Source organism: Gossypium arboreum, chromosome 10, assembly GCF_025698485.1.
Source record: "Gossypium arboreum isolate Shixiya-1 chromosome 10, ASM2569848v2, whole genome shotgun sequence".
NCBI classification, from domain to species: Eukaryota; Viridiplantae; Streptophyta; class Magnoliopsida; order Malvales; family Malvaceae; genus Gossypium; species Gossypium arboreum.
Window position 1 is genome coordinate 40,355,780 of NC_069079.1, and position 27,837 is coordinate 40,383,616.

The window sequence follows — 27,837 nt, forward strand, 5'->3', positions numbered from 1 at the left end:
CTGCCCAACATTACCACCTCTATTTGGACCTTGACCTCTTGGAGGCTGCTATCCAACTCTCTGATTCTGAATACAGTTCTGACTTGGTGCTTGCATTTGCTCATTACGAGCGGACAATCCTTGATCTTGTGCTTCAAGGATCTACATCTTAGGCATGCGCCCAAACTCCTCCAGCATTCTCCCAAATGGCTCTTACCACAAGTGGCATATCAGGTTCTCCCTCCATCAACAGCAGTAGCATTTTACCTGGGTCAATCGTCTCGGGCTCTTTTATTAGGTTGCGAAGCCTGAACAGTAGGATTAACATCTCTATTGGTATCCTTTGATTCGTGTTCCAAACGTTTCACTTCCTTCACAAATTTGGTTTTCTCCACAAACTCTTTGAAAATACTTTCTTGCCAAGGGGCCACTTGCATCATTAACTCATATCTCAACCCGTTCAAATCTAACACACTTGTCTTATTCAGTCACAACCATCCCCTCGGTAGAGCGACTTAACCGTAGAAATTTGGTCTCGTATTAGGCCATAGATCTATCCCTTTGCTTAATCTCAATAAACTCTAGTCGATGGGCCTCAACATAACGCTGACCCACAAACTTATTCTGGAAAGCCTCGCAATGGCTTACCACCAACGGTAAGTCTCATCCCTCAGTAGCGAGACCATACCTTTTAGTTTCTGCTCTAGGGTTTACTCAATGTCGTTCAGAATCCTTTCCGTAGGCTTTAACCAATACTCTGCCATGGTGGGGTCGCCTCAAAGAACGCCTCAATAACTTCGATTCATAGTTCGAGCCTCTCAAAGAATGGTCCTGCAATTTCCAAATCCACTTTAGGTCTCAACAACACGTTGTAGCACCCCAAGCATGGCCTATGACACAGTATCGTCAGTAGGCTCTTGATGGTCCACTTTCATAGTTTGCGTGTTCTCGACCTGGTCAACCACTGGCTCGAGTTTGGTAACGGGCTCAAGTGTGCGCATTTGTGACACAGATGAATCTATATGTCTTAAGTACACATATTTTTATTATCGAATTCTTAAGTTTTATGTAATTTTATCTAACAATTAGAAATGAGCTTTAATTATTAATTCATAATGTTTTAGTTCTACAGTTTCATCACTAGAGTATCAATATCTATAGTTTTCAGAGTCTAGAGTTTCACAGTGTAGTTTTCAAAATCTATAGTTTCAGAATCTACAGTATACTATAGTTTCATATCAAAATTTAGTAAGACAGAAGTACTTATCTAGGTTAGTTCCGGAGCATCGATATTTTCAGAGTAGAATAAATTTTTTTAACCGAAGTATGGATTTTTCCCAAAATCACTATCTAAGTTTTTGAACCAGGCTCTGATACCACTAAATGTAACCCTCTAAACTCGGCCTAGATGTTATGGTCAAATCTTGAATATCACATTAGCCATGACAATGGCGTAATAAAAATATTTAGAAGTTTTTCTCTTTTAAAAATGGCCTTCACAAAACGTCTTTGAGTCTTATTTTAAATAAAACCAAAATTTAATTGATATCATTTAATTGAGAGAGTATTATGAAAACGTCGTAATTCAATTAAAACATTGCAACGAACAAATTTCTATATCTAAAATTTATTTTTCGGTTTGAAAACATAAATTAACATATATCTTGTAAAATATTAGTTTCATGAGCAAATTGTGTCATGTAATGGAAACTTAGTATTGAATTTTTGAAAACATCATTACTTAGCTTGTTATTATTTTATATAAAATCCATCTTAAATTGTTATTTTTGCAAATCCTTTATATGATAGTTTTTAAAACATAAACCATGTAGAAAAATTGCAATCCAAAGTCTAAAAAAAACCAAAGTCCAAGTCCAAAGTAATAAAACAAATCCTGGAATATCAAATACCAATAAATATAAAGTTTTTTGAAAAATGATCGAGAGCGCCTCCATAGTCGGGCCCATCCTAACCTTGATTATTTGAAAAAAATAGAATTTAAATGGGTGAGCTTAAAAAACCCAGTGTGGGTTACCAATAATAATAACAGAATTTAACTCACAACAACATCAATTTAAGCAAATCATAACTTGCCAAATATTCATTCACAAAATCAGATATGACAAAATGCACAATGACGATGTCAATGCAACACTTTTCAGAAAACAATGCAAACTTTTAAAAAAACATATCCTACCCACCTCCGCTACACACCATAAAGAGTTTCCTATAATTCATCCATCCAATAACACACCAATAATGTGGACTAGCCACCAGATAATGCAGCCAAGCTACCAGAAATAGAATAATGTGGTCAAACCACCAGATATTGCAGATTTACTGCTAGATACAAAATATTGTGGACAAGTCACCTGATAATGCAGATTTACTGTCAGATACTTCCTCCGTACATATTTTCCCAACCCCATGCATGTGATATAGCATATAGAACAAATTTTCAGTAGGCATGCTTTACATATGAATCAGAATATCAAAATATAACATGCTTAACATACAGATCAGATCTCGTATATATTTTATCACAATGGCATGCTTAACATGCAAATCAGAAATATGGCATGCTTAACATGCGAATCAGAAGATCAGAATAGTAATATATTTTTCATACGACTCAGAACATTGATAATCATATTTTCACATCATTTGCACATGCATAATCCAATAACCATAAATCACATGTCATGAGTAATAGAAATCACAAAATTACATATTTTATAGAAATCGCCAAATCACAATCATTATCACAAATCTGAAGTTTCATGAACTTACTTGGTATCCTCTTTGTTTGGATTTCGACCCGATTAAGCAACGAACAAGAAAATAACGGAATAAATTGAGAAATTGAACATACAAATTTAACGTGGAAAAACCCCTCCAAAGAGGATAAAAAACCACGGGTAAAGATAATTTTACTATAATGGCAAAATAACGAAGAGTACAAAAGATGGAGATAAGAACTAAACCCCGAAAACCTGAAAACAAAGAACCCACAAAATGTAAACACAAAATTCTCTAAATGTGTTATGAGTTCTAATCTCTAATGGGTATATTTTTCTAAGGTTGTAAAAGAGCCTATTTATAGGCTAAATTTATAGGTCAAATAATAATAAAATAATCTAAACTAATCAGTATTTGATTGAAACAAGTAAACAGAGTTTAACTGAAAGATTTTTTCTCAAATTTGACTGAAAATAGGAGTCATATTTAACAAATCTCCACCTTGACTTATATTTTCACAACGCTATCTTTGCCAAAGCCCACCATGAGCTTATCTTGAACTATGCAGGGAATTAACTGAGTCGAATTTGTACTTAGAAACTGGAAGACTTCTAGCCTTTGACTTGTACACTTCCAAATCAAAACTAACCCGGGTCTGATTTTCACGAACACAGTGCCCTAACTTTTCAAAACCTGCATCTAAAAAAGAACCTCTCTTCAACGAAACAGTCATACTTTTTTCCCTCCTATGACCAAGTTGCCTTCGCTCCAAACAAGTTGACTTCAACCTCGTAACGGACGAGGGACGTCCTATTTCACTGGCCACTGTATAACCTTCCAGAATATAAAGACTGCCGGTTCTTTTACCTTTTAACAAAACGAGACCTCCACGAGATACTTTAATACTGCTCGACTCAATGTTGATTTTGCATCCTTTCAAGTCTAAAATACTTAAGGAGATGAGATTCTTTCGTAAATCAGGTACATACCTGACATCTGAGAGTGTCCTAATCGTCCCATCGTGCATCTTAATTTTAACAATACCAATACCAATTACCTTACTAGATGAATCGTTTTCCATGCGCAGAACTCCACCTTCAATCGAACTATATGTGGAGAACCATTCTCTATTGGAACACATATGGAAAGAACATCTTGAATCTAGGATCCACTTGAACGTGAGCTTGGTGTTATCGCTTGTTGACACTAACAAGAAATCATCACCATTTTCATCGGCCAAATTAGCACCAGCTAAATCTTCCTCGTTACTCTCAGCAGTTTTTTTATTTCGTAGTTTATAACAATCTGCTTTGACGTGACCTAACTTTTTACAATAACGACACATTTTATCTCGTTTCTTTGATGCTACCAAAACGGAAGCTTGCCTATCTGTCTTGCTATCCAAATGAAGCTCATTGTCGAGTTTGTCTCTACTCAACAAATGACTCTTCACATCTTTGAACGAGAGTTTGTCTCTGCCATAAATCAGGGTCTCCCTAAAAGACTTGTATGAAGAGGGTAAAGAGCACAATAATAGCATAGCCTGATCTCCATCGTCAATATGAACCTCAACATTCTTTAAATCATTTAAAAGAGTAATAAATTGACTGATGTGATCTCTAAGAAGCTCACATTCGTTCATGCGAAACGTAAATAGACGTTGTTTCAACACTAAACAATTAGCCAGAGACTTAGTCGCATAAAGAGTTTCTAACCTTTTCCACAAGGTGGATGAGGTCTTCTCCATCAATACCTCCTGCAATACCGTATTCGCGAGGCACAACTGGATTGCAGACATAGCCTTTTCGTCAAGCTCTTCCCATTCTGTTTTATTTAGATTCTCAGGCTTTTTCCCGGTAACAACCTTTTTCAATCATGATTGAACTAGAATTGCCATCATCCGAACTTGCCACAGATTGAAATTTGTCTCACCATCGAACTTCTCAATTTCAAACCTTGTTGTTGTCATCTCTGAACGGGCTAATTTATGAAAATTGAACTAGGTCTGATACCACTCGTTAGGATTTCGACCTGATTAAGCAACGAACAAGAAAATAGCGGAATAAATTGAGAAATTGAACATACAAATTTAACGTGGAAAAACCCTTCCAAAGAGGATAAAAAACCACGGGCAAATATAATTTTACTATAATGGCAAAAGAACGAAGAGTACAAAAGATGGAGATAAAAACTAAACCCCGAAAACCCGAAAATAAAGAACCCACAAAACGTAAACACAAAATTCTCTAAATGTGTTATGAGTTCTAATCTCTAATGGGTATATTTTTCTAAGGTTGTAAAAGAGCCTATTTATAGGCTAAATTCATAGGTCAAATAATAATAAAATAATCTAAACTAATCAGTATTTGATTGAAACAAGTAAACAGAGTTTAACTGAAAGATTATTTCTCAAATTTGACTGAAAATAAGAGTCATATTTAACACTCTTTTATCGAATCTTAGATCAATCCTTAAGAAGACTTTTGTGTTTACCTAATATTTCATTATTCAAAAATAATATTAAAAATAATATTTTATTACTTATTAAATTATTTTTATCAATATTATCATCAACCATTATTATTAAAAGTAAGCCCCCACACCTTGTAAATATGATTGCACAAATCCCAATTCCACTTCGAAAGGGAAGAGTTAAATTCTCTAGTCACTACGGTTTTGACCAAATACTCGTGTTAGTACAAATTTAATAAATAAATAACCCTTGATTAAAAACGATTGTGATTCGGTGAGATTTATGCAATTGATCATCAAATCACACATTTCTACAAATGGAATACGATTCTGGGATTTTTGAATGGCACTTCATGAAGGTATGGTAAACAAAGTGTTAGTGACATCCCAATCAAAATAATAGTATAACACCCCTAACCCGTATCCATCATCGGAATAGGGTTACGGAGCATTACCACAAAAGAATAACTTAAAAACATTCACATTCAATCATTTCTTAATTCATGGTATAATTCATTCAAATATAAACATATTGTCCCTTATTCGAGCCCTCGAGGCTTTAGAAATACTTTAGAAATGATTCGGGACTAAATTGGAAACATTTGAAACATTAAGGAAAAAGATAGCAAATTTCATACTACAAGGGGTCACATAGACATGTAATATTCGAAATAGGGACACACGACTGTGTTCCAGCCCATGTCCATGCCCGTGTAACTCTCTGACTTGGGTCACACGGCCAAGCCACATGCCCGTGTGCTAGGCTGTGTAGTTATTGAAATGGCCTCACACGCCCGTGTGCAGGCTATGTGCTAGGCCATGTAACTATTTGACTTACAACCTTTAAAACCTACAAGGGACACACGACCATGTCACATGACCGTGTGTCGCACACGACTGAGATACAAGCCCGTGTCTTAGACCGTGTGGACAAGAAAATGGCTAAAATCAAGCCATTTCTTTCACCTTTCCCAAGCATAAACCTAAATACTTTTGCCCATATGATCAAGGCTTCTAAACATGATCAAAACCTGCATAAAAAGGTCAATACAATAGGCTAATTATCCATACAACCAATATGTCATTTAGGCACCTCAAGCACATACATCAAACATACCTAAACATGTGCATATTTAACCATTTATCAACTAACTTGTTTCCATGTGTGGCAGTAGCTATAAGGACCCAAAGTCATTTTTTAAATTTAACTCGAAGAAATATATTTGATTTAATTCTAATTCCATCTCATTCGACTCAATTCGAGAAAATTTCAAATCGAGTTAAGATAATAAAATATGATTCGTCAACTTGATTAACTCGAAATTTTTTCATTTAATTCAACCGAATGCTCACCCTTACCAGCAACAAATAAAATTTCAATTTTATCATTAGAGTGCATTGGAGATCAAACTCCGAGACGATAACGACTTTCCTCCCCTATAGGACCTTCTACTACTAAGAACACTTTGATATAGGTCATCAACAAATATATTGAACTTTTATGCTAACTCAAGCATCAACAAATATATTCTTTAAACTTTATATAATTCAGAAAATAATCTTCAATGAATTTGAATACATAGTTATCCTTTTGAACTTTAACTTTTAAATAATTTTATTTTTAATTTTTTTAAAATTTTATTTAATAATTTTATAAATTTCAATAATGCTATTATAAATTTATCATTTTTAAATAAAATACTTTTTTAATTTTAAAAATAAGTTTTGAAATAAATGAACCTCCAAGAAAAATAAAAAATTCTTTTAATTTTTAGTTATTTACTTTTGTCGATATGGCAACCGACGTGGCAAGACGTCAAGAACTCTCACCGACATGGAGTGCCATGTCGTGGCTATTAATGGTCAAAGATGAAAAACATTGGTCAAAGGGCTTAATTGATGCAATTTGAAAGTTTGAGGGCTTAATTAAGTGTAGTTTTTATGGAAGGACTTAATTGGGTTTTTCAAAAGTTCAGAGCTTATATACCCTTTAACCTATTTTAAATAATGATTACATAAAGTAAAATTATATTATATGTTGAAAATAGTACAAATATTTTAATTATGATTTGAATTTATTTTAATATTATTAAAAAATTGATCTAAAAATGTCAAATTTTTAATATGATATTTGAAAATGTCTTTTTATTATATATAAATTGTTAAATAAGTTAATATATTTAAATGATATTTAACAATTAAAAATATTTTATTTAAAAATTAATTAAAATTAAACACATAAAATCATATGCAACATATGTTATTAGAAACTAGTAAACTAAAACATAGAACAATTTTTTTTAATTTTGTAATAGAAGGATAAAGTTAACAATTTGTAATTAGTTGAAACTTATTAAATAGAAGTAACTAAATTCGGGGCTAAAGTATATATTAATCCATTGGATTATTGTTAAAAATAAGATATAAATATTCTCAATTAAATCATTAATGTAGATATAAAAATACTTGGGGCTAAGTTGTGATTCAGAAAGTTCCAACCATTGATTTTAGAACAAGCGTTTACTCCTTGCTCAAAAAATTATTTTTTAAAAATATAATTAAATTTAAATAAAAATTTTGTCACGTTAAATACATACAAGTTTTTATCCGACCCGTACCCGTCTGAGAAGTATAAATTGAGTTCGTTCACTTATTTTTCCATCTTCTGGGAGTTGCGTCGTTTGTGGTTTGCTTTCAACCGCAGCTTTTGGTTTTCCCATTTTTCCTAATTTCAAGATATGGGTAAGCTTCCTTATTCTTCAGTACTTCTAAACGGTCGAAGGAATCTTTCTATTCTATACCCTTCTTTTTTTTCTTCTTCTTTTAACACCATTGCTACCCACATCGAATCTTTAAGTAAGGATTCCATGCCTGTAGGGGGATTGCAGAAAAAGCATGATCGCTTCCATAATCTTAATGGTGCTTTATCTTTATTTAACAAGATGATTGACGAGTGCCCTAAGCCTTCAATCGTGGAGTTCTCTATATTATTACAGGCCATTGTCAGAATGAAACATTATGCGCTTGTTGTTTTTCTGGGTAGCCAGATGGAATTACGGGGAGTTTCACATAATGCTTATTCTTTCACCATCTTGATTAATTGCTTTTGTCATTTAGGTAAAGTTGATTTTGGGTTTTCTGTTTTGGGGAAAATGCTCAAGTTAGGTTTTGAACCTAATGTTGTAACTTTGTCCACCTTGATTAATGGACTTTGTAATCAAAGCAGGGTTTCTCAGGCTGTGAAATTGTTTTATGAAATGATCGAAAAAGGGTATCGACCTGATTCATTTGCTTGCAATACAGTACTTAATGGGTTGTGCAAGTCTGGTAACACTGGTCGAGCTGTTAGAATGAAACATTATGCGCTTGCTGTTTCTCTGGGCAGCCAGATGAAACTATGGGGAGTTTCACATGATGCTCATTCTTTCAACATTTTGATTAATTGCTTTTGTCAGTTAGGTAAAGTTGATTTTGGGTTTTCTGTTTTGGGGAAAATGCTCAAGTTAGGTTTTGAACCTGATGTTGTAACTTTGTCCACTTTGATTAATGGACTTTGTAATCAAAACAAGGTTTCTCAGGCTGCAAGTTTGTTTGATGAAATGATCAAAAAAGGGTGTCGACCTGATTCAGTTGCTTACAATACAGTACTTAATGGGTTGTGTAAGACTGGGAACACTGGTCGAGCTGTTAAGTTTCTAAGGATGATGAATGAAAGAGGTTTCGAACCCAATATTAGAGCATATAGCACCCTTATTGACTGTCTTTGTAAGAATGGGTTACTAAATGAGGCTGTTGACCTCTTCTCTGAAGTGAACGTTAAGGGCATTAGACCAAATATTGTTATTTACAATTGCTTAATTCATGGTATGTGTAATTCAGGCCAGCAGCATGAGGCAACCAAGCTTTTGAATGAAATGGTGGGTAACAATGTTTCTCCTGATATTTTCACGTATAACATATTGATTGATGCACATTGCAAGGAGGGGACAATTTTGGAAGCTGTAAGTATCTTTAATGCGATGAGAAAGCAAGGCATCAAGCCTGATGTTGTCACCTATAATATATTGGTTGATGCATGGTGCAAGGAGAGGCTAATTTCTGAATCTTTGGATGTAGTTCACACAATGAGAAAGCAAGGCATTGAGCCTGATGTTGTCACGTATAGTACATTAGTTGATGCGCATTGCAAGGAGGGGAGGGTTTCTGAAGCCGAAGATATTGTTGACACAATGAGAAAGGAAGGCATTGAGCCCGATGTTGTGACGTATAATATATTGGTTGATGCGTATTGCAAGGAGAGGAGTATTTCTAAAGCTGTAGATACTATTGCCACAATGAGAAAGCAAGGTGTGGAGCCTGATGTTGTCACCTATAATATATTTATCGATGCACTTTGCAAGAATGGGATGGTTTCTGAAGCTGAATGTATTGTCGACACAATGAGAAAACAATGCATTGAGCCTAATTTTGTCACATACAGAACTCTTATGCTGGGTATGTGTGAATTAGGGAGAGTTTCAACTGCATGTGAACTTTTAAGAAAGATGCTTACTTCTGGAGAAGTTCCAGATCTAATGACCATTTCGATTTTGTTGGATGATTTTTGCAAAAGAGGTAAACTTGACGAGGCATTGGAATTTTTTCAAGCAATGCGGAATAGTGGGTTGAAACTTGATACTGACTCTTATAGTGTTGTGATTGATGGCTTGTGCAAAGCTGGGCAAATTGAAGTTGCAAAGGAATTATTTCATGAACTCTCAGTCAATGGTTTAAAACCAAATGTTTACACATATGATATTGTGATTAATGGATTATGTAAAGAGGGATTGCTAGATGAAGCATACCAGTTGTTTAGAACCATGGGAGATAATGATTGTTTGCCCGTTGGCTGCTGTTATAATGTAATGATCCAGGCGTTTCTTCGAAATAGCTATACCTCAAAAGCAACAGAACTTCTTACAGAAATGGTTGGAAAGGGCTTTTGTGCAGAAATATGCACTGCCACCTTATTTGTGGATCTCATCTTGCAATCTAATGAATCAATTTTGATCTGAAATGTTTCACTATTAGTGTAAAGATTGTCACATTCCGAATGTGAATCAATTTGTTCGGTAACCAATTGTACTTCTGTGATAAGTTAAAGTTTCTGGAAACTACAGTGAGTATTAAGGTCTATTTTCAATTCTGTTAATGGACTTTAAACATTAAGGATGAAGCAAATAAGTGCTATACACCATGTTTCACGCTTCACTAGTGATTTTCTTGAGAATATTTTCTTCTTAGATCTTTGAAGTAAGTTTCTTTATTGGGTTGGCTGTTTCCTGCCAAGCTGAGTTTTTATTCAGCACCAATGACTATTGTGGGCAAATCCTCAACACTTCATTGCAAAAGCTCGAAGCTTCACTTGCTAAAAGCTGAAGCAATTGGCTGGTCTAAATTGGCTGCTCCAGCAGGTGCCTCTTTGATTCTTTCTTTCTTTAACTTACTTGGTTGTTATAAGAAGTAACTAAAATTAACAATAGAAATGCAAGAGATTCCAACTTTCCCACCACAAGTGGCCCAGACAACTCATTATATACCTTGTCTGTTCTCACCATCATGCCTAAACAGGCTGCTTTAACGCGTACTTTAGTAGGTTTTATGATTCTCCCCTTTGAACTTTAAGTATGGTGCTCTTATCTTTGCAGGATGCCTGTCATGAATGATGTAATTAACATGATCATCTTCCATTCTCAAAAGAAAAAAAAGAAGAAAAAGACCATATTCCTTGCATGGGGTATCAGTGCTAGAGCTGATGATTATACTCAGGATGGAAGGTACCTCAGAGTGGATGCATTCTTAACTCATCTTAGCTGATCAATAAAATATTGCTTTCTTGTTTCTAAATTTTTTTCAAAATCAATTTTTTGAAGGCAGCATGAGCAGTTCTCTGAACAAAATAATGGTGCTCCTCCAGTCCTAGTTATGAACTAGCAGTAAGCGCATCTTGAGTCCTGTCCATAGTGAAAGGTATTGTTTTGAACCTTAAATGTTTGGAGACATGTTGCTTCCAGTCATATTTTTCTAGGTGGTGCACTAAAAAGATCGTTGATGATAGGGATGGAGGAACTTCAGTAGCAGCTGCTGCCAGGTTGTCTTCTCCTCCTGCTAGCAATAATCCTAACCAAGCCACCTGCGATTTGGTAACTCAGCATCTCCTTCAAGTCAAAAGGTGGAGACTTTCGATGAATTTGATCCACGTGTTCCAGTTTCAGGTATGAATTTTGTATTTAAATACCATGGTTTGTATGTTCCAATCTTCCAATGGTATCAGTTGGATGATCATGGTCTGAGTCTGGTGCCCTTATTGCTCATCCAATATGAACACAGTTGATATGGTGACATTTTGGCTTGAACAATCTCCATGCAAAATATAAACTTCTGAGTTGTTTAAGTAATAAGTTTGGTATCTATGTTGCTTCACATTCCATTCCATTTCATTTTTTATTTTGCTGCAAAGTGTATATTTCCTGCAGAATTGATTTAATCATTTTATATTTTGGTAGTTTTCTGGTACTTAAACTTTTGCAATTGGTTTTATACTAGTGGCAATTTAAATTATTGTACATGATAATTTTTTATCAAAACATAAAAGATTGCTACAATGGCTTCTTGTTTCAAATTTTAACTTTTCTTTACTCATTTGAAATTAAATTACTAGTTGGAGTTTCATGTGATTGTATGAGCAAAATCTCCTAGTTTTGAGGAAATTGGATTCTTCTTGATGCTATTGCATTTATCCCTTTAACCTGGAACTTATTTTAATCTTTTTCTCATCTGTTTCAACTGCCCCGATCCTGTTGCCACACCTCCCCTGCCCCTGCTAATGCTGTTCCTAGTTCCTAGTTCCTACTGCTTCGACCGTTTCTGAACTAGACTGTCTTGGCGCTCTGTAGGATTCATTGGCCTTTGTGCCAACTATACTCGAGACCCCTGCTGCTGAGGCTGATGCCCTTGCTAAATCTGGTGCTTTACCCACCTTTTCTGATAATCAACAGGCATCTAACTTTGGAAATCAGGTAGATATGATTTGTTTAATCTCAGACTTATTAATCACCTTTTTCTTTGGTTAATGTACAAGGATTTCATTCCATCTGTCTGCAATATATGCCTAAATGGCACCGTGAATATGGATATGCTGTTCTGTTGTTGCCTTGTTTGTTTTCATTTGATTTAAGTATCTTTAATTGAATCCCCATGTAAGACAGTATGGATAGTTAAAATTGAAACTACTTCGCATAATCATCTTTATCATCTGCATATTTACTATAGAAGGGTAACGTAAAAAGGTTTCAGTGTGAATTTCAAAATCTGCTAGATCAGCTGCTAACATTTACCAATCCGCACAGCCAAGTGGTAATCCATAAGGCTGGCCTGTGCAACCCAGTGCTAACCCATATGGCCAAAATGGGTTGCCAATTTCCAAACCCTGTGGCCAGCTAGCACAACCAAATGCTAGTCCGTACAGAACCTGCACGACCAAATGCTAATCCATATGACCAACCTGCACAGCAACATGCTAATCCATAGGCTCAAACTGCACAGCCAAATGCTAATCCACACGGCCAAACTTCTCAGCCAATGCTAATGCATATGGCCAACCTGTACAGCTAAGTGCTAATCCATATGCCCAACCTACATAGTCAAGTTCGAATAATGGATATGGCAATTTTACCTCCCACAGTCTGTCTGTGGCCCCCCAAATTCCCGGGTCTGCTGCACAGGCTCCTGTCAATTCACAAATGGCTGCTCAACCTCAAAGCCCTGCCGTACTAGCTGCTCTGCTTAGCCTTGGAAACTTTTTTGTTTGGCTGGATCTGCTGTGCCAGTTGGTTCTCCCTCTGCTCCTCAAAACCACAAATGAATCAGGTGCACATAGTAACAACAATGACCTGGGAGGCTTCTTTTCACTACCTGGATCATACACTTCAATGGCACAACAGACGGCTCCTCCCTTGTCAACAGCAGCACCTGTTATAGTTCCGCAACTCAGAGGATAAATTTCAGCCCAAGTCAACTGTTTGGGCTGATACATTGAGCAGTGGACTGGTCAATTTAAACATATCTGGAGGTAAGTACTAACCTCTTTCTAAATATGCCCCTCCAACAAGAATTAACATCGTATGATAAAAGCATTTTATTTTCTATATGCAATGGTAAAAAAAAAAAAAAAAACCTTTATTTTCTATATGCAGCTAAAAAGGACCCATTGTCTGATATTGCGGTGGACTTTGATGCAATCAATCAGAAGGAAAATAGGATGGAAAAGCCTGCCCTGACTGCAGTGACATCTACTATCACGATGGGTAAATATATGGAATCTGGTTTTTGGATTGGCTGTGCTGGTGCTAGTGTTCTCAGAGGTCCAGAGGATCCCATGGTGGGTTCCAGCATGGGCATGGGGTATGGGAGTGGGTGGTGGTCCTATCCAAGGCATTGGCATGGGAGTTTAGGCTATGATGGTATGAATCGGCAAACCTATGAGCATGGGAATGGGGATGAACATGGGCATGAATCCAGGCATGTGGGTGAATAGGCAACCTGATGATAAGTGGTGGTGGTGGTGGTGGATACCGATGAGAAATCATTGCCTCAGACATTCAGTTTTTTTCAGTAACAATAATAGTTTTAGTATATTTACTGGGAAGATGCAAGGAAACACTTCCCAGTTAGTAATCCAAGTAATCACCTTGCCTAATCATATCTAATGTTGGATTTTTAACCTTTTTGTTTTTAAACTTAAGATATCACAATTGGGAATCTGATTATAGCTTTGACTGTGAAATGTGTCTTTAATATTTTGAAGGGATGTATTTAACTTTATCCTTCTAAACCAAGCATTGTCAGTAATTAGATCAGAAAAGATGAAGCTCATTACACTTCGGACGCATTTCAAAGTTCACTGCATTAAGGTTACATACATATAACGAAAAATTGCAATCTGGAAAAAAAAATATACATATATTTTACTGGATTTTTTATGAGAGAAATTTAGAATACTATTAATAGTACGGAAGACAATAAAGAAGCAATCTTCAACATAAGACCTCTAAAGCCTCTGGGTGTAGATGGAAAACCAGTCATTTTCTTCTAAGCTTGTTGGACTGTTGGTATTAAAAGCCTATCTCAGTGTTTTCAGAACTGGGAAAATGTTGAAACAAATGATCACCACAGGCATTGCTTTTATACTCAAGCAAATCAATCTAGAGGTGGTAAAGTTTCTTTAGACTAGATTTGTCCATGGTGGAGTGACTCAATTTAAATTAATATAAAACTATAAAAATACTTTATTTAATTTTAATTATAAAAATATATAAATATTAATATAAAATTATATATTTTATTATTATTATTTTGAAAAAAGATATTTTATTATTTATAAACAATAATATAAAAGTTTCTGAACAAGTCAGGTTGAACTTGGGCTTCAGCTTAAAATTCCATTTAAAATCAAGTTTTAACCTAATTCATAGATATATTTATTTTTGATCCATCAACCTTTGCAAGGTTATTTACAAAGTTATTGTCAAAGTAATGGTGAAAAACCTTAAATCCATCACGCCTCAACTCATTTCACTGTATCAAAACACTATTGTAGGACCACTAAATATGTGATAATATTTTGGTGAAGATGAAAATTACTTACATGATACAAAAAAGAGCTAAATGTATTGGAATCTTAGATGCTCTAGAACTTGATACGAATAAATGTTATGATAAAAGCCAAATTGGAAATTCTTGGAACAATTTTAGGAACCAATGAGTTTGGAAAAATATTGAACAAATATCATCATGAAATGCGTGTCAACGGTTTCCTACTAGGTTTTGGTTAATGGAGAATGCAAAGAACTTATCTTCTTTGGTCACAAGATGATGACCCATTATCACCTTGCTTGTTTGTACTATGTAAAAATATGCTTTCATTGTAACGGCTCAAATTTTCGGATAATGCATCTAGTACCATTTTAAGATTATACATAGTAAAAGATCAAGAAAATTGGAAAATGAGGTAGATAGAGAATTTTTATGAAAGTAAATTTTTTGTCGGAGATGGTAATCAATGAAAAGAGTTATGGATGTGAGAATGTGTAAAAAGGGACTAAATTACAAACTTTGTAAATTTTAAGGATTAAAGTGTAAATTTGACCAAAATGATAACTATGAGTTGTTATTGATTGTTTGGCATGAGAATAATTTGGAAACTAAATTGGCGTGATGGAAATAATTTTTGAACCAAATTGGAAAAGATTTGAAAGTATAATGACCAAGTAGTAAAATTTTCATTTTTAGAGATAAAAGGACATAAATGTAATTTTCACTACCCACGAACTTTTAATAGAGGTCAAATGTGAATTACGGCCTAATTTTGTAAAGAATTTGTGTTTAGAGGCAAAAAATGGGTACAAGGTTAATTTTATTAGATAAGAGCATTTTGATATTTTTTATATATTTTATGTTGGAAATATTATTTTGATGCGATATTAGATTTATTGAATAAATATGGAGCCTTGGATGTGGATGATATGAAGAGGTGGAATGTGAACCACATATTAAGACTTTTTTACTTGGCTTTGACTTGAATATTTTGATTTAAGTGTTTTAATTTAGTAAAATATGGATGAAAACTAGTCCCTTTAAGCCTCTCTCAGCCATTCCCCACACTTCCTTTGGTGAAGTTTCTTTTCTTCTGCATTTTTCTTGCATTTTTTTTTTCAAATTTACACATCTCAACCCCAATTTTGATATTTTGTTAAGAACAAGAAAAAAACACTTCTCCAAACTTAAGTTCACCTTCAAACCTCCATTTTTTAGTAAGAGTTTTTTATGGTTCTTAAGATAAAAAGTTGAAGCTAGAGAAAGGAAGTTAGAGAAAGAAAGCTTATGTTGACCTGAAACAATTGTTAAGTAATAAGTTAAGTGCTAGCAAAAGTGACTGGGGAAGTTGACACTTCTCCAAGGATTGCGAAACAGAGCAAAAAGAGGGGACACAAAGATTGTTTATGCAATTTTATTTTCTTACGTTTGCTGAGCCTAGATCAGTGAGAAGTATCCATCATCTTCAATCACTTTTGCACCTTTGAAGACTAGAACTCTCACCACTAAATTCCCTCTTGAGAACTTAGCTTGTAAATCCACAGCACAAAGGTTTTACAATCGAAATGCACTTTCACAAATAATATTTCCCACTTGAACAAAACAAATCAAGTGCTCTCTATAATCTGTACATCAATCTATAAAAATCTCTCAATTATATAGAGTTTTTCGAGACTTGCTAACATCATGAAGATTTATCACAATCCTAATAAAACAATAGGTAAACAAGTTGAATACAATATAATAATAACAAATAAAGTAAAAAGACTGTTTGCAGCTAAGTCTTCAACATTTCAATCCAATCCAACTTTCTCAACCTATGGGATTAAACTCGATCCGATCTGATTCTCCAAATATGTTTCCTCAAGTGATATGATATTCATTAATGGGCTTAAAATTATCGATGATCTCAGCTCAACCCAAATATTTGGTTTAATAAATTGCCAATCACCTAAATATGAAAAGTTGACTGCCTGTCCCAATGGGTAAGATAGTGCCTACTTCCTCAAGCACATTGCAATCATTACATATTTTTCAAAAGCTTCAATAAGGTAACAAATGATATTTTCCTCCACACTTGACATGACTTTTGATTTTGCTTATGGTAAAGTTTGAAATTTTTAGATACTATTAGTTGGTTTTATTATTGTGTATGAGAAAATGAGGAATTGATGGAAAATGAAAATTCCAAGCTTGTTGATGATGTATTCAAGTGTATGAAAGTTTGGATTTGTAAAAATACATCTAAGAGGTAAGTACTCTTGGATAATCTTACTTTTCTATACTAATAAGTATATTTAATCTATGAACTTGTATAATAAACATGAAAGTGAGTGTGTAATGAGTGGTTGCAAATTCCATGGCTTAAAAAAATGTTGAAATAAGTGATTAGAAAGATGTGGTAGTAAGCTTGCTTATGAAATTGTCTTATTAATAATGTGCTATGGTAAGTTTGGTTGCCAAGGAATGGTTAATAACTATGATGATACGTGAATAAGTATGATATGGTTAATATGTGTCGAATGTGTCATTTGGGAAATTGGGTAATGAATAATTCCATTAAAACAGTTTGGTGACAATAACGATGTACTTTTAATTTTTTTTTCAAAAATTGTAGAAATTGAATTAAAAGTTGATCCATATATATTTTAAAATATTAGTGATTCTAGTTTTTAATTGAATAAACAAAACTTGCATCCGAATTTTACATTATGAGATAAATTTGTTTTAGTGAGGAAATGTCAAAACTCTTGGCAACATCCTTCGAATTTGAAAGCTTGTATAAAATGAATTAGAATATGTGCTTTATATGTCTGAAAAGATTGTTGAGCCTAGTTTCTAACAAAACAAATGTTAATGCCATATAAATCTTTTATTAAAAGATAAATATTTTTAAGAGAAAAAAGGTCGAAACTACCTTGTAGCAGAACAATAGCGACTTTAAAAAAAAATGATATTAATTCACTTATGGTGAAATTATAAAAATTTTGTGGTGGAAGGTAAGTAAGTCTAGTTTCTAAAACATCAGACGGGTTCTAATTTTAGATTTTTGGATTAAGAAATAAATAATTCAATGACTGTTACTTAAGTATGCAACTCTGTTATGTGTATATGTGAAAACACCTATTTCGCCTCTATGTGAAAATAGATAAAGAAATGTCTAAATATTATCTAAAATCTATAAACTCTAAATTTGTCTATATTTGTCTATATTTGCATTTTCATAACATGTTCCTACTAAGCTAGACACAAAAATATTCTAAGTAAAGTTGCCACGAAACTTAAGGCAAGGGTTGGTTAGTCACTTATGAATCTACTCATTTTAGAATTAACTTAAAGAAAACTCTAAAAGAATAGACTCGATCAATTTATTAGATTTGGGCTTGGAAGTTTAGTTACACAAAAGGAAGGCTATAACACCCCTAAGACGATTGTCCTAAAACAGTAGCTTTTTAACTTTTGACATTTTAATAAGACTTCTAAATTTTTTTATTAATCTAATTTCACTAAGTTAATAACCCCATTTAATCAATCTAAGTAAAATTGCTTAACATTTGCATCTTTGATTGCTTAACTGTAGATGTTCCTTAATGAGGAATCTCCAAGATATCCCAAGTAACCTTTGCAACCGTGCACTTTGCAATCCTAAACTCCTGTATATCTACTCTACAAAAGAGTGCATATAAGACTTTTGAGTTAGAATTTGCCAACTTTTCTTCCTTAGTGGTTCACTGTACATTTGGTTTCATGACCTTTCCACTTTTAGTATCCAATATGGGGGTTCCATTTAGTCAACACACCATGCCATGCCTTTTCATAAATTGAATTAATATAAGTCTTCATGTGTGTTTTCTGATGAGCATAATTGTCGACCTTAAGCACAGGGGTCTTGGTGTAGATAAATTTTCCCTAGTTTGAATTTAAAAATAAAAAAGTTTGAAACAATATAAAATAAAAAATATGAATGTATTTAGAAGAAGAATCGAACTTGAGATTCAAAAATAAAATTATTATTAATTAACCATCTTATCAAAAATTTAATATGTTTAATATAGTAATTAAAAACAAAAGTAAAACTTGAAACAAATGAAATAAAAATACAAATGTGAATAGAAAAGAATTGAACCCAAAACTCAAAAATAAAATCATTAACATTTAATCATCTAACTAAAGAGCTAATATCTAATCAAAATTGACCTATTCCCCTAAATATTCCAAAAATCTACTCAAAACCCTAAATATTTTTTAAAATCACCAATATTTTCAATCTCGACCTATTTTCGCATAAAATTGACCTAAATCTCAATTTTGCCCAAATAAAACCCCTATGCTATAAAAAAATATATTTTACAGATGCTTTTATAAATAATGAAATAAAAAATTTCTGCTATTCTTTTTTTTTTTACATGAATACATTAAACCCTAAAACAACCAAAACTTGGCGGGATGGTCTCTTGCATGGCTTACGATTGAATGAATACGATCTAAAATTCAGCTCTCTCAGTCTCAGAATTTAAGGGCCCATCTTTTAAACAGAGGGAGTATAGATGATAACATAAGTTTTTCTGGTTTCATTCAAGCTCACCTCTTGCCTTTTCCATTTTCCTTAATTCAAGATATGGGTAAGCTTAATCCTTCTTTACTTTTTACTTCTATTGTTAATGGTGGAAAGAATCTTTCTTATTTCCGCTCTCCCTTTTCTCGTTATTTTAACACCTCTGCTACCCACGTCAGTGCGTTTAGTAAGAATTCCATTTCTGTAAGGGGGAAGAGAAAGAAGTATGATGGCCTCCATAATGTTGATGATGATTTGAATTTGTTTTATAGGATGATTGACAAGTACCCAATGCCTTCAACTGTGGAATTCAATAGATTATTAGTAGCCATTGTTAGAACGAAACATTATGCCATTGTTGTTTCTATGTATAGCCGATTACAATTACTAGGGGTTTCTCATGATGTTTATTCTTTCAACATCTTGATTAATTGCTTTTGTCAATTAGGTTATATTGATTTTGGGTTTTCTATTTTGGGTAAAATGTTGAAGCTAGGTGTTGAACCTGATGTTATAACTTTGTCCACTTTGATTAATGGACTTTGTAAGCAAAGTAAGATTTCTCAGGCTTTGAGTTTGTTTGATGATATGATTGGAAAAGGGTATCAACCTAATTTAATTGCTTACAATACAATACTTAATGGGTTGTTTAAGACGGGGAATATGAAAAGTGCTGTTAGGTTTCTGAGGATGATGGAAAAAAGAGGTTTCGAACCCGATATTGTAGCATATAACACTTTCATTGACTATCTTTGCAAGTGTGGGTTACAAAGTGAGGCTCTAGATCTCTTCTCCCAAATGAAGGTTAAGGGCATTACACCAAATATGGTTAGTTATAGTTGCTTAATTCATGCTATGTGTAATTCAGGCTTGCAAAAGGAGGCAACAAAGCTTTTGAATGAAATGGTGGATAAAAATATTTCACTTGATATTTTCATGTATAATATGTTGATTGATGCACATTGCAAGGAGGGGACAATTTCTGAAGCTGTAGATACCATTGACACAATGAGAAAGCAAGGCATTGAGCCTAATGTTGTTACATATAGTATATTGGTTGATGCACATTGTAAGGAAGGGATGATTCCTGAAGCTAAAGATATTGTTGAGACAATGATAAAGCAAGGCATTGAGCCTAATGTTGTCACGTATAGTATATTGGTCGATGCACTTTGTAAGGAGGGGATGGTTTTTGAAGCTGAAGATATTGTTGACAAAATGAGCAATCAAGGCATTGAGCCTGATGTTGTTACCTATAATGCATTGATAAATGGCTATTGCTTGCGAAATAAAATGGATAAAGTTAGAAGTGTATTTCAGTTGATGATTAAGAAGGGTTGTGTTCCTGATATATGTAGTTTCAACATCATGATCAACGGATATTGTAAAGCTAAAAGGTTGGGCGAAGCAATGGAACTCTTTCACAAAATGGCTCAAAAAGGACCAATCCCTGATACTATCACCTACAGCACTCTTATGCAAGGAATGTGTCGATTAGGGAGAATTTCAGCTGCATGTGAACTTTTGAAAAAGATGCTTGCTTCTGGGCAAGTTCCAAATCTAATGACCTGTTCAATTTTGCTGGATGGTTTATGCAAAAGAGGCAAACTCAAAGAAGCATTGAATTTTTTTCAAGCAATGCGGAACAGTGGGCTGAAACTTGATATTGTCTCTTATAATATCCTTATTGGTGGCTTGTGCAAAATTGGGTATATCGAAGTTGCAAAGAAAGTATTTCGTGAACTTTCAGTCAATGGTTTAAAACCTGATGTTTACTCGTATGCTATAATGATTAATGGTTTTTGTAGAAAGGGATTGTCGGATGAAGCATACCAATTGTTTAGGAGCATGGGAGATAATGATTGCTTGCCTAATAGTTGCTGTTATAATGTAATGATCCAAGGGTTCATCCAAAACAACTGTACCTCAAAGGCAACAACACTTCTTACGGAAATGGTCGATAAGGGCTTTTCTGCAGATTTATGCTCTGCCACCTTATTTTTGGATCTAATCTTACGATATGGTAAATCAATCTTGATCTAATAGTGTAAAGAGTGTCACTTTTGAATGTGAATAAATTTTTTCATAACCAATTGTATTGCTGTGAGAAGTTGAAGAGTTTCTGGAAACTACGGTGAGTGAGTTTAAGGTCTACTTTTAGTTTAGTTGATGTACTTTAAACATTAAGGATGAAAGAAACAGATGATATACACCATGTTTCACTTACAACACTAATTAAAATGGAGATCGACCTTGTCTTTTTATTTTTTATATCATCCTAATGATTATGTAATGGGATAGTTTTGTAGTGATTTAAATACATCAGAATATGCCATGTTTTAGGCGATTCAATGTTTAAGCATGAATCATGGGATGCCTCTCATAAGAAAAACTGAAAGCAGCTATGCCCTGTTTCTCAATTCATTTTCACAGCTCAAATAAGACAGAATCATGGAACAAAAAAGTGAAACTCTGTTTCATATTCGGATATGGATTAGGAGTATGATCCTTAGTGTAATTGTACTCAGGATGGGTCAACATACAAGAGCTAAGCTATCAAGGTGAGCTGGAAGAAGTTATGTTTTCTGATATGCAATGAGAGATGAGCTCAAGTTTTCCATTCCATAGTTTGATTAGCAGTTAGGAACGTTGAAAGTGAGTGTTTCACAAAGCAAAAGTACCATCAATTTCAGGTTAGAAATCCAAGTAAATGACCAACAAGGGGACGCTTACTTAATCATTTCCAATGTTGGATTTAAACCTAAGTTTGAAAAATAAGGTTACAATCTTACATATATACATACAGGCGTATGTGCAAAAAGTTGCAATCTAAGAAAAAAACTGCCGATTACTACAACTTAAGAGTGATTATATGAATTGACCAAGCTAAACCAAGGTGTGAAATATTGTATGTTGCAAAGCCACTGTGCTATTGAAGTCATTGGTGGTGCTTGAAAATGGTTCAAGATCTGATCCGATCTTCAAGTGACAGGGCTGCTTCACTTTGAAGTGAAGAAGACCTAGGTCAAACTGTTTGAGACCTGTAAGTTTGGTATTAGATACACAGCTCCCCCCGTATAATTAATATTAATTTACTGTATTGGATATTGAACAGTTTAAAGCTATCTCTCGTTGCAACTTAGAATATACATAATTTTGAGACCCTAACCTTTTAATCATACTAGCATTAGCTCAAGGAACGTGAGTGATATAAACTAATTTATTTTAAAAGAATTATAGAATATAGTAGTTTATTTCTATTTATCTAAAATAAATATAGGTAAATTAAAAATTGTAAAATATATCATTCAAACAGTACTTAAAATGTATCCAACATAATAATTTAATCAATTTTTACGTTAAAAAATAATTTAACTAAATAAAAGGAATTACGACAAAAGAGGTAAACATAATCAACTTTTTCATTATGTCAAAGTAAAATACTATCATTTCAAGGATAAAATTTAATTAATCATAATTTTAAATAATAATTGTGACATATAATGACACAAGCAAATATAATAATTTAATTTATATTTATTATATATATAAGATTTATTCACCAACTAAATTACTTAATAATAAATGATAGACAATTTACTTACATAAATCATTAAATTAAACATAAAAAATTTCTGATTAGTAGTAATTTTCATAATGTATATAATTTTTTATAAAAACCCGAACGAAGTTAAAGGGTATAGTGTCTTTACTAAGAGATGAGGCATATTGTTGGTGGCAGTCAGTAGTGAGAGGTACTCAAGCTAAACGTCTTACATGAGAATATTTTCAAGAGGCCTTTCAAAAGAAGTATGTGGGTACGAGGTAAATTGAGGCCCGTAGACTAGAGTTCATTGAGCTGACACAGGGTGATAGGACTATGACCGAGTTTCTTAGGTTGAGCTGTTGTGCTCCGACTATGGTGGCTACTGAGCAAGATAAGATCCTGCGGTTTGAGAATGCGTTGAAGTACAATTTAAAGGTTCAGATTGCACTGCATCAAGAGACGGTGTTTGAGACCTTAAAAGAAAAGGCTAAGATTGGGGAGGAAGTTAAATGATTGGAGAGGGGAAAACGCGATAAGAACATGGCTCAAAGTAGGAGGGATTCAAGTTTTACTGGCTCAGCTTCGCGACCTTTGAAGCGAGCTAAGAAGGACAAATCACAGCAGAATGTTGTAGGGGGTAATGCTGGAGGTACACTTAGATTGTGGACACTCACAATATAGGTGAAAATTTTATATAAAAATATATTTATAAAAAAAAATGTTATGTGAAAAATAAATGATGTTTTAGTTAAAATGGTAAAGTTAAGACTTTGGAGGTCATGGTATCATAGGTGTAAGTCCCACCACGTCTAGATTCTTTTCTAGATTTTTTCTGGGTTTAGCTCATGGTAGTTGGTATCGATTGATATCAATCGTACTAGGGGCGAGGTTAAAAAATTGCTTTAAGGGGGTTAAAGTGTAAACTTATTATTATACCAAATTTAATGGAAAAAAATGACAAGAGAAGAAGAATAGATTGATGAAATTGTAGGAATAAGATAGACAATGAATTGCAAAAAGATGGATGGATGAAGATAGAATCGCAGCAGATTGTATATTTTTAATTTTTGGATTATTTGAATCCATAAATTTATCTAAAAATCTTAATCTACAGTTATTTGCAAATTATCTGGATATTATTCTTCAATCCAAATTCACAAAAATCTAAATTGAATATTTTTATTATATATTATATATTTGAATATTAAAAAATCAATTGAATCGCTAAAATTAAAATTTTAAAAATAATATAAAATAAAAATTAATTTTAAATAAAATTTATTCATAATTAACAATAAATAAAGACAAAACAAATTGGCAAAAATAGTTAAATATCCAAGGGCAAAGGGAGGGGTAGATAGGGGCTTGTGTAACAGCCCGTTTTTAGGTCAAATCGGAACAGTGATTTCGGAACCACAAATTCGAAGTCAAAATATTTATTTTATTATTTTAATAAGGTTTACAGCATGATAGATTGATTATGTGAAATTTTCGTTAAGAAATTTTATCGTTTAAATGCTTAATTCGGTAAAAAGGAGTAAATCGCGTAACGCGTAAAAGTTGCATTCTATTGTTAAAAGTGATTAAATTGCTATGATTTAGTAAATCAAGGGTCGTTATAATGTTATTATACCATGATTAAGGCTAATGGACATTTATGTCCATGGATTATATGATATTTGATAGTTATAATAAGGTTATTAAGGTAATTTAGTATTAAATGTTTAATTAAATAAAACAAAACCTGTTTTCTATTGTCCATCTTCTTCACCACCAATTTTAAGGATAGGAAAATATCATTGAAGAGTTTAAAGCATGCGGTTGAGTAATCCCTAGCATGTAAGTTCATTTTTACTTGGTTTTTGATTATTTTTACATTTTTGAGATTGTTGCTTTGTATTCTAGCTAGCCCGTGCTTTAATTTTTGAGTTTGTTATAGATTTTGAGATATTCCATTGTTGAATACTTGGATATTTTGAAGTTTCTTGTTAGATTATTGATGGTTGTCAATAGATATACAAGTTTTATAAAGTGACTTTTGACAAAAATGAGAATTAGGGATTAAATTGTGAAAGATAGAAATTTTTTGGTTAAAAATGTGAATAAAATGAAAATATGGGCTGCTATATAGTTATGTGAAATTCGGCTATACATGGGTTAAGGGTAAATTGCATAAATTTGTCATTTTGTGTAAAAAGGACTAAATTGCAAAATAGTCAAAAGGCTAGGATTAAATTTATAATTTAGCCAAAATGAATGTTTTAGGCTAAATTGAATTGAATGAAAGTTTGAATGAGTTAATTTGATATCATATAGATCAAGATAAACAATTACTGGAATTAGATCGGGGGAAATGAAAGGTTAACGAGTAGGCGACGGTTATACGAGTTAATACTAGGTAAGTTCGTATAATTAGAATCGAACTTTTTTATACTTATATTTGTTGAAATGAATGAATATAATTGAAATACTTGAAATATGAATGCTTTGAGGATATATTATATTCATTACCGAGCCCCGTTTGAACTATATGAATTCACTAGATACGAGTGACATGTTACTGAGATTATCGTATTGGTTGAGCTTCTACATTTGTTGCGGACTCACCACAGCTCGTAAGAGCTTACTGATTCAGCTCGAAAGAGCTTACTGTTTAGCTCAATAGAGCTTACCGTTTTTAGCTTAATAGAGCTTACTATTTATTAGCTCAGGAGGAGCTTACTGACCATGATTCAAAAGAGCATGTATGATGATGAATTGACGGATTACTGACATTGTTCACTCGACTATCCTTTGAAGTTCTAATAGGTTCAACGGGATTAAATACTATTTATACTGATAACTTACGAGTTATAAGTGATATTTATGTTATGTTAAATGACTAACATGTGATGATTATGTATGAATAGGTGATGGTTAAATTGAATTGTTGGCATTTTATTTATTGCTTGATTTTGTATAAATGGTAAGTTTAATTCTGAATTATACAGGCTTACTAAGCTATAAGCTTACTCTGTTTCTTTTTCTATGCTTTTTAGAGGTTCGTTAGCTCGCTTGTTCCGGACAAGTCAGAATTGCACGTCACACTATCCTATTTCCGATTGGTATTTTAAACTTGTGAATATATGTAAATATGGCATGTATAGGCTAGTTGAAATGATGTTAGATATGATACTTGACAACTTGATTTTTGGTATGTTTTTGTGTATAAGCTAAGCCATGTGATTTGGCTTATTTGGTATCATGTTTTGGTTGTATATATGTGTGTTTGAATATAGTAAGTTTTGGTATGGAAATGTTTGAATGAAAATATGCAATTAAGTTAGTGATATGCATTTGTTAGATGAATGAATATTGCATGGTATTAAATAGGTAATTGCATAACAAGTTGAATTGGTACATATTGTATATGAAATGGTTATGAAATGTTTGCCAATTGGGTTATGAAATATGGTCAAATATGCTTGAGAATGCTTGTATTTATAGGGTGACAATATGGCTTTTCAAAAGGCCTATTTTTGTCCACATGGGCAGAGACACGGGCGTGTGTCTCAGCCGTGTGCAACACATAGTTAAGTTACACGGTTGTGCGTCCCCTGGGTTACCCTACAAATTAAGTCAGTATACTTTACAGGTTTGACGCGGCTTAGACACACGGACGTGTCTATTGGCCGTGTGTGTCACACGGGTTCACACACGAGCATGTCTATTGGTCGTGTGTGTCACACGGGTTCACACATGGGCGTGTGATTGACCGTGTGACATAAGTTAGTACACTTCCTAAATGAAAAACGGCCTAGCGCACGGGCGTGTGGTCGGCTGTGTGACCTAAGTTAGTTTCGACCACGGCCAAGGCACACTAGCGTGTCTCTAGCTGTGTGGTGCAAGTTAGTATGTATGACTTGTTTTCACACAGTCTAAGACACGGGAGTGTCTACTAGTCATATGAGACACACGGCCTGTTCACACGGTCGTGTGACACTTGAAAGGTTAAAAATTTTCTAAGTTTTTGAAATTTATAATATGTTACGATTTAGTCCCGAATATATGATTAAAGCTTGGTATGTTTGTTTTAAGTATATGATGGATATGAATGAATAATATTGACTGAATTATGATGTTTCTGGATAAATAATTGTTCTGAATTGAGTTACAAGTCTAGTAATGCCTCTTAACCTATTCCAGCGACAGTTACAGGTTAAAGGTGTTACAGCTTGCCCCCTCCAAATGGAAAATAGTTATTTTGTTAGGAAATGTGTTTATATTGTAGTAAACATATAACTGTTTTCTATTTATTTGAACGATAAATAAATAAATAAATTTAATTTCACATTTCACTATTATGTCTTCTATATTTCTGTCTTTTATATTTTGCATGTAGAGCGAAATTGTAACAAGCAAATATTAGCTAATTTTGTCTACATTGTAAAGGCGTTTACATTGTGAAAAAGATAACTTATTTTAGTAGATAATCTAAATGAGTCTGTAATCTCGTAAAATAATTAAAATGAGCATTTAATTCAAATACTAAAAAGGATTATGTCGTTTACAATTCTAATTGGGGAGATGACCAGTCTTGGCTATTAAAGCAGTTGACTCCATGGGTAGAGACATTGATATATTCATTAGTAGAATGATATATTGGACTGGACCCAACATGAATTAATTCTGAATCCGTTTGTGAATTAATTCACTTGTGATATTTATGGTGTGGTTTACATAAATCCTAAGTTAGTCACTGACCATGCGTATGCAACTCATGTGCTTTAATATAAGTGGAGGCTTATGCTCTAAAGACGATCGAGCCCATAGCCGATATGTTGGGTACATGACTTGTGTATGGCAAGGCTTTACTAGTAACAATGGAATTCATAACTCAATTAAAGAGTTAATGATATCCTCTCATTGACAT

General features: G+C 33.5%; 2 protein-coding genes across 2 annotated transcripts; both read left to right on the forward strand.

Annotated features, from left to right (window-relative positions):
• Window positions 1-7,806: 7,806 nt before the first annotated feature.
• Window positions 7,807-14,014, forward strand: LOC108489696 (pentatricopeptide repeat-containing protein At1g63330-like). The gene is made up of 7 exons (XM_017794398.2): window positions 7,807-7,932; window positions 8,068-10,643; window positions 10,878-11,006; window positions 11,103-11,199; window positions 11,288-11,444; window positions 12,126-13,300; window positions 13,425-14,014. The coding sequence occupies exons 1-2, from the start codon at window positions 7,929-7,931 to the stop codon at window positions 10,242-10,244; spliced, it is 2,181 nt and encodes a 726-aa protein (XP_017649887.1). The 5' UTR covers window positions 7,807-7,928; the 3' UTR covers window positions 10,245-10,643; window positions 10,878-11,006; window positions 11,103-11,199; window positions 11,288-11,444; window positions 12,126-13,300; window positions 13,425-14,014.
• Window positions 14,015-19,100: 5,086 nt separating this feature from the next.
• Window positions 19,101-21,642, forward strand: LOC108487639 (pentatricopeptide repeat-containing protein At1g63330-like). The gene has a single exon (XM_017792021.2). The coding sequence runs from the start codon at window positions 19,442-19,444 to the stop codon at window positions 21,419-21,421; it is 1,980 nt and encodes a 659-aa protein (XP_017647510.1). The 5' UTR covers window positions 19,101-19,441; the 3' UTR covers window positions 21,422-21,642.
• The last annotated feature ends 6,195 nt before the right edge of the window (window positions 21,643-27,837 follow it).

Excerpts from the sequence above, each read along its gene's own strand:
- LOC108487639 (XM_017792021.2), top strand. The coding sequence starts at position 19,442 with ATGGGTAAGCTTAATCCTTCTTTACTTTTTACTTCTATTGTTAATGGT.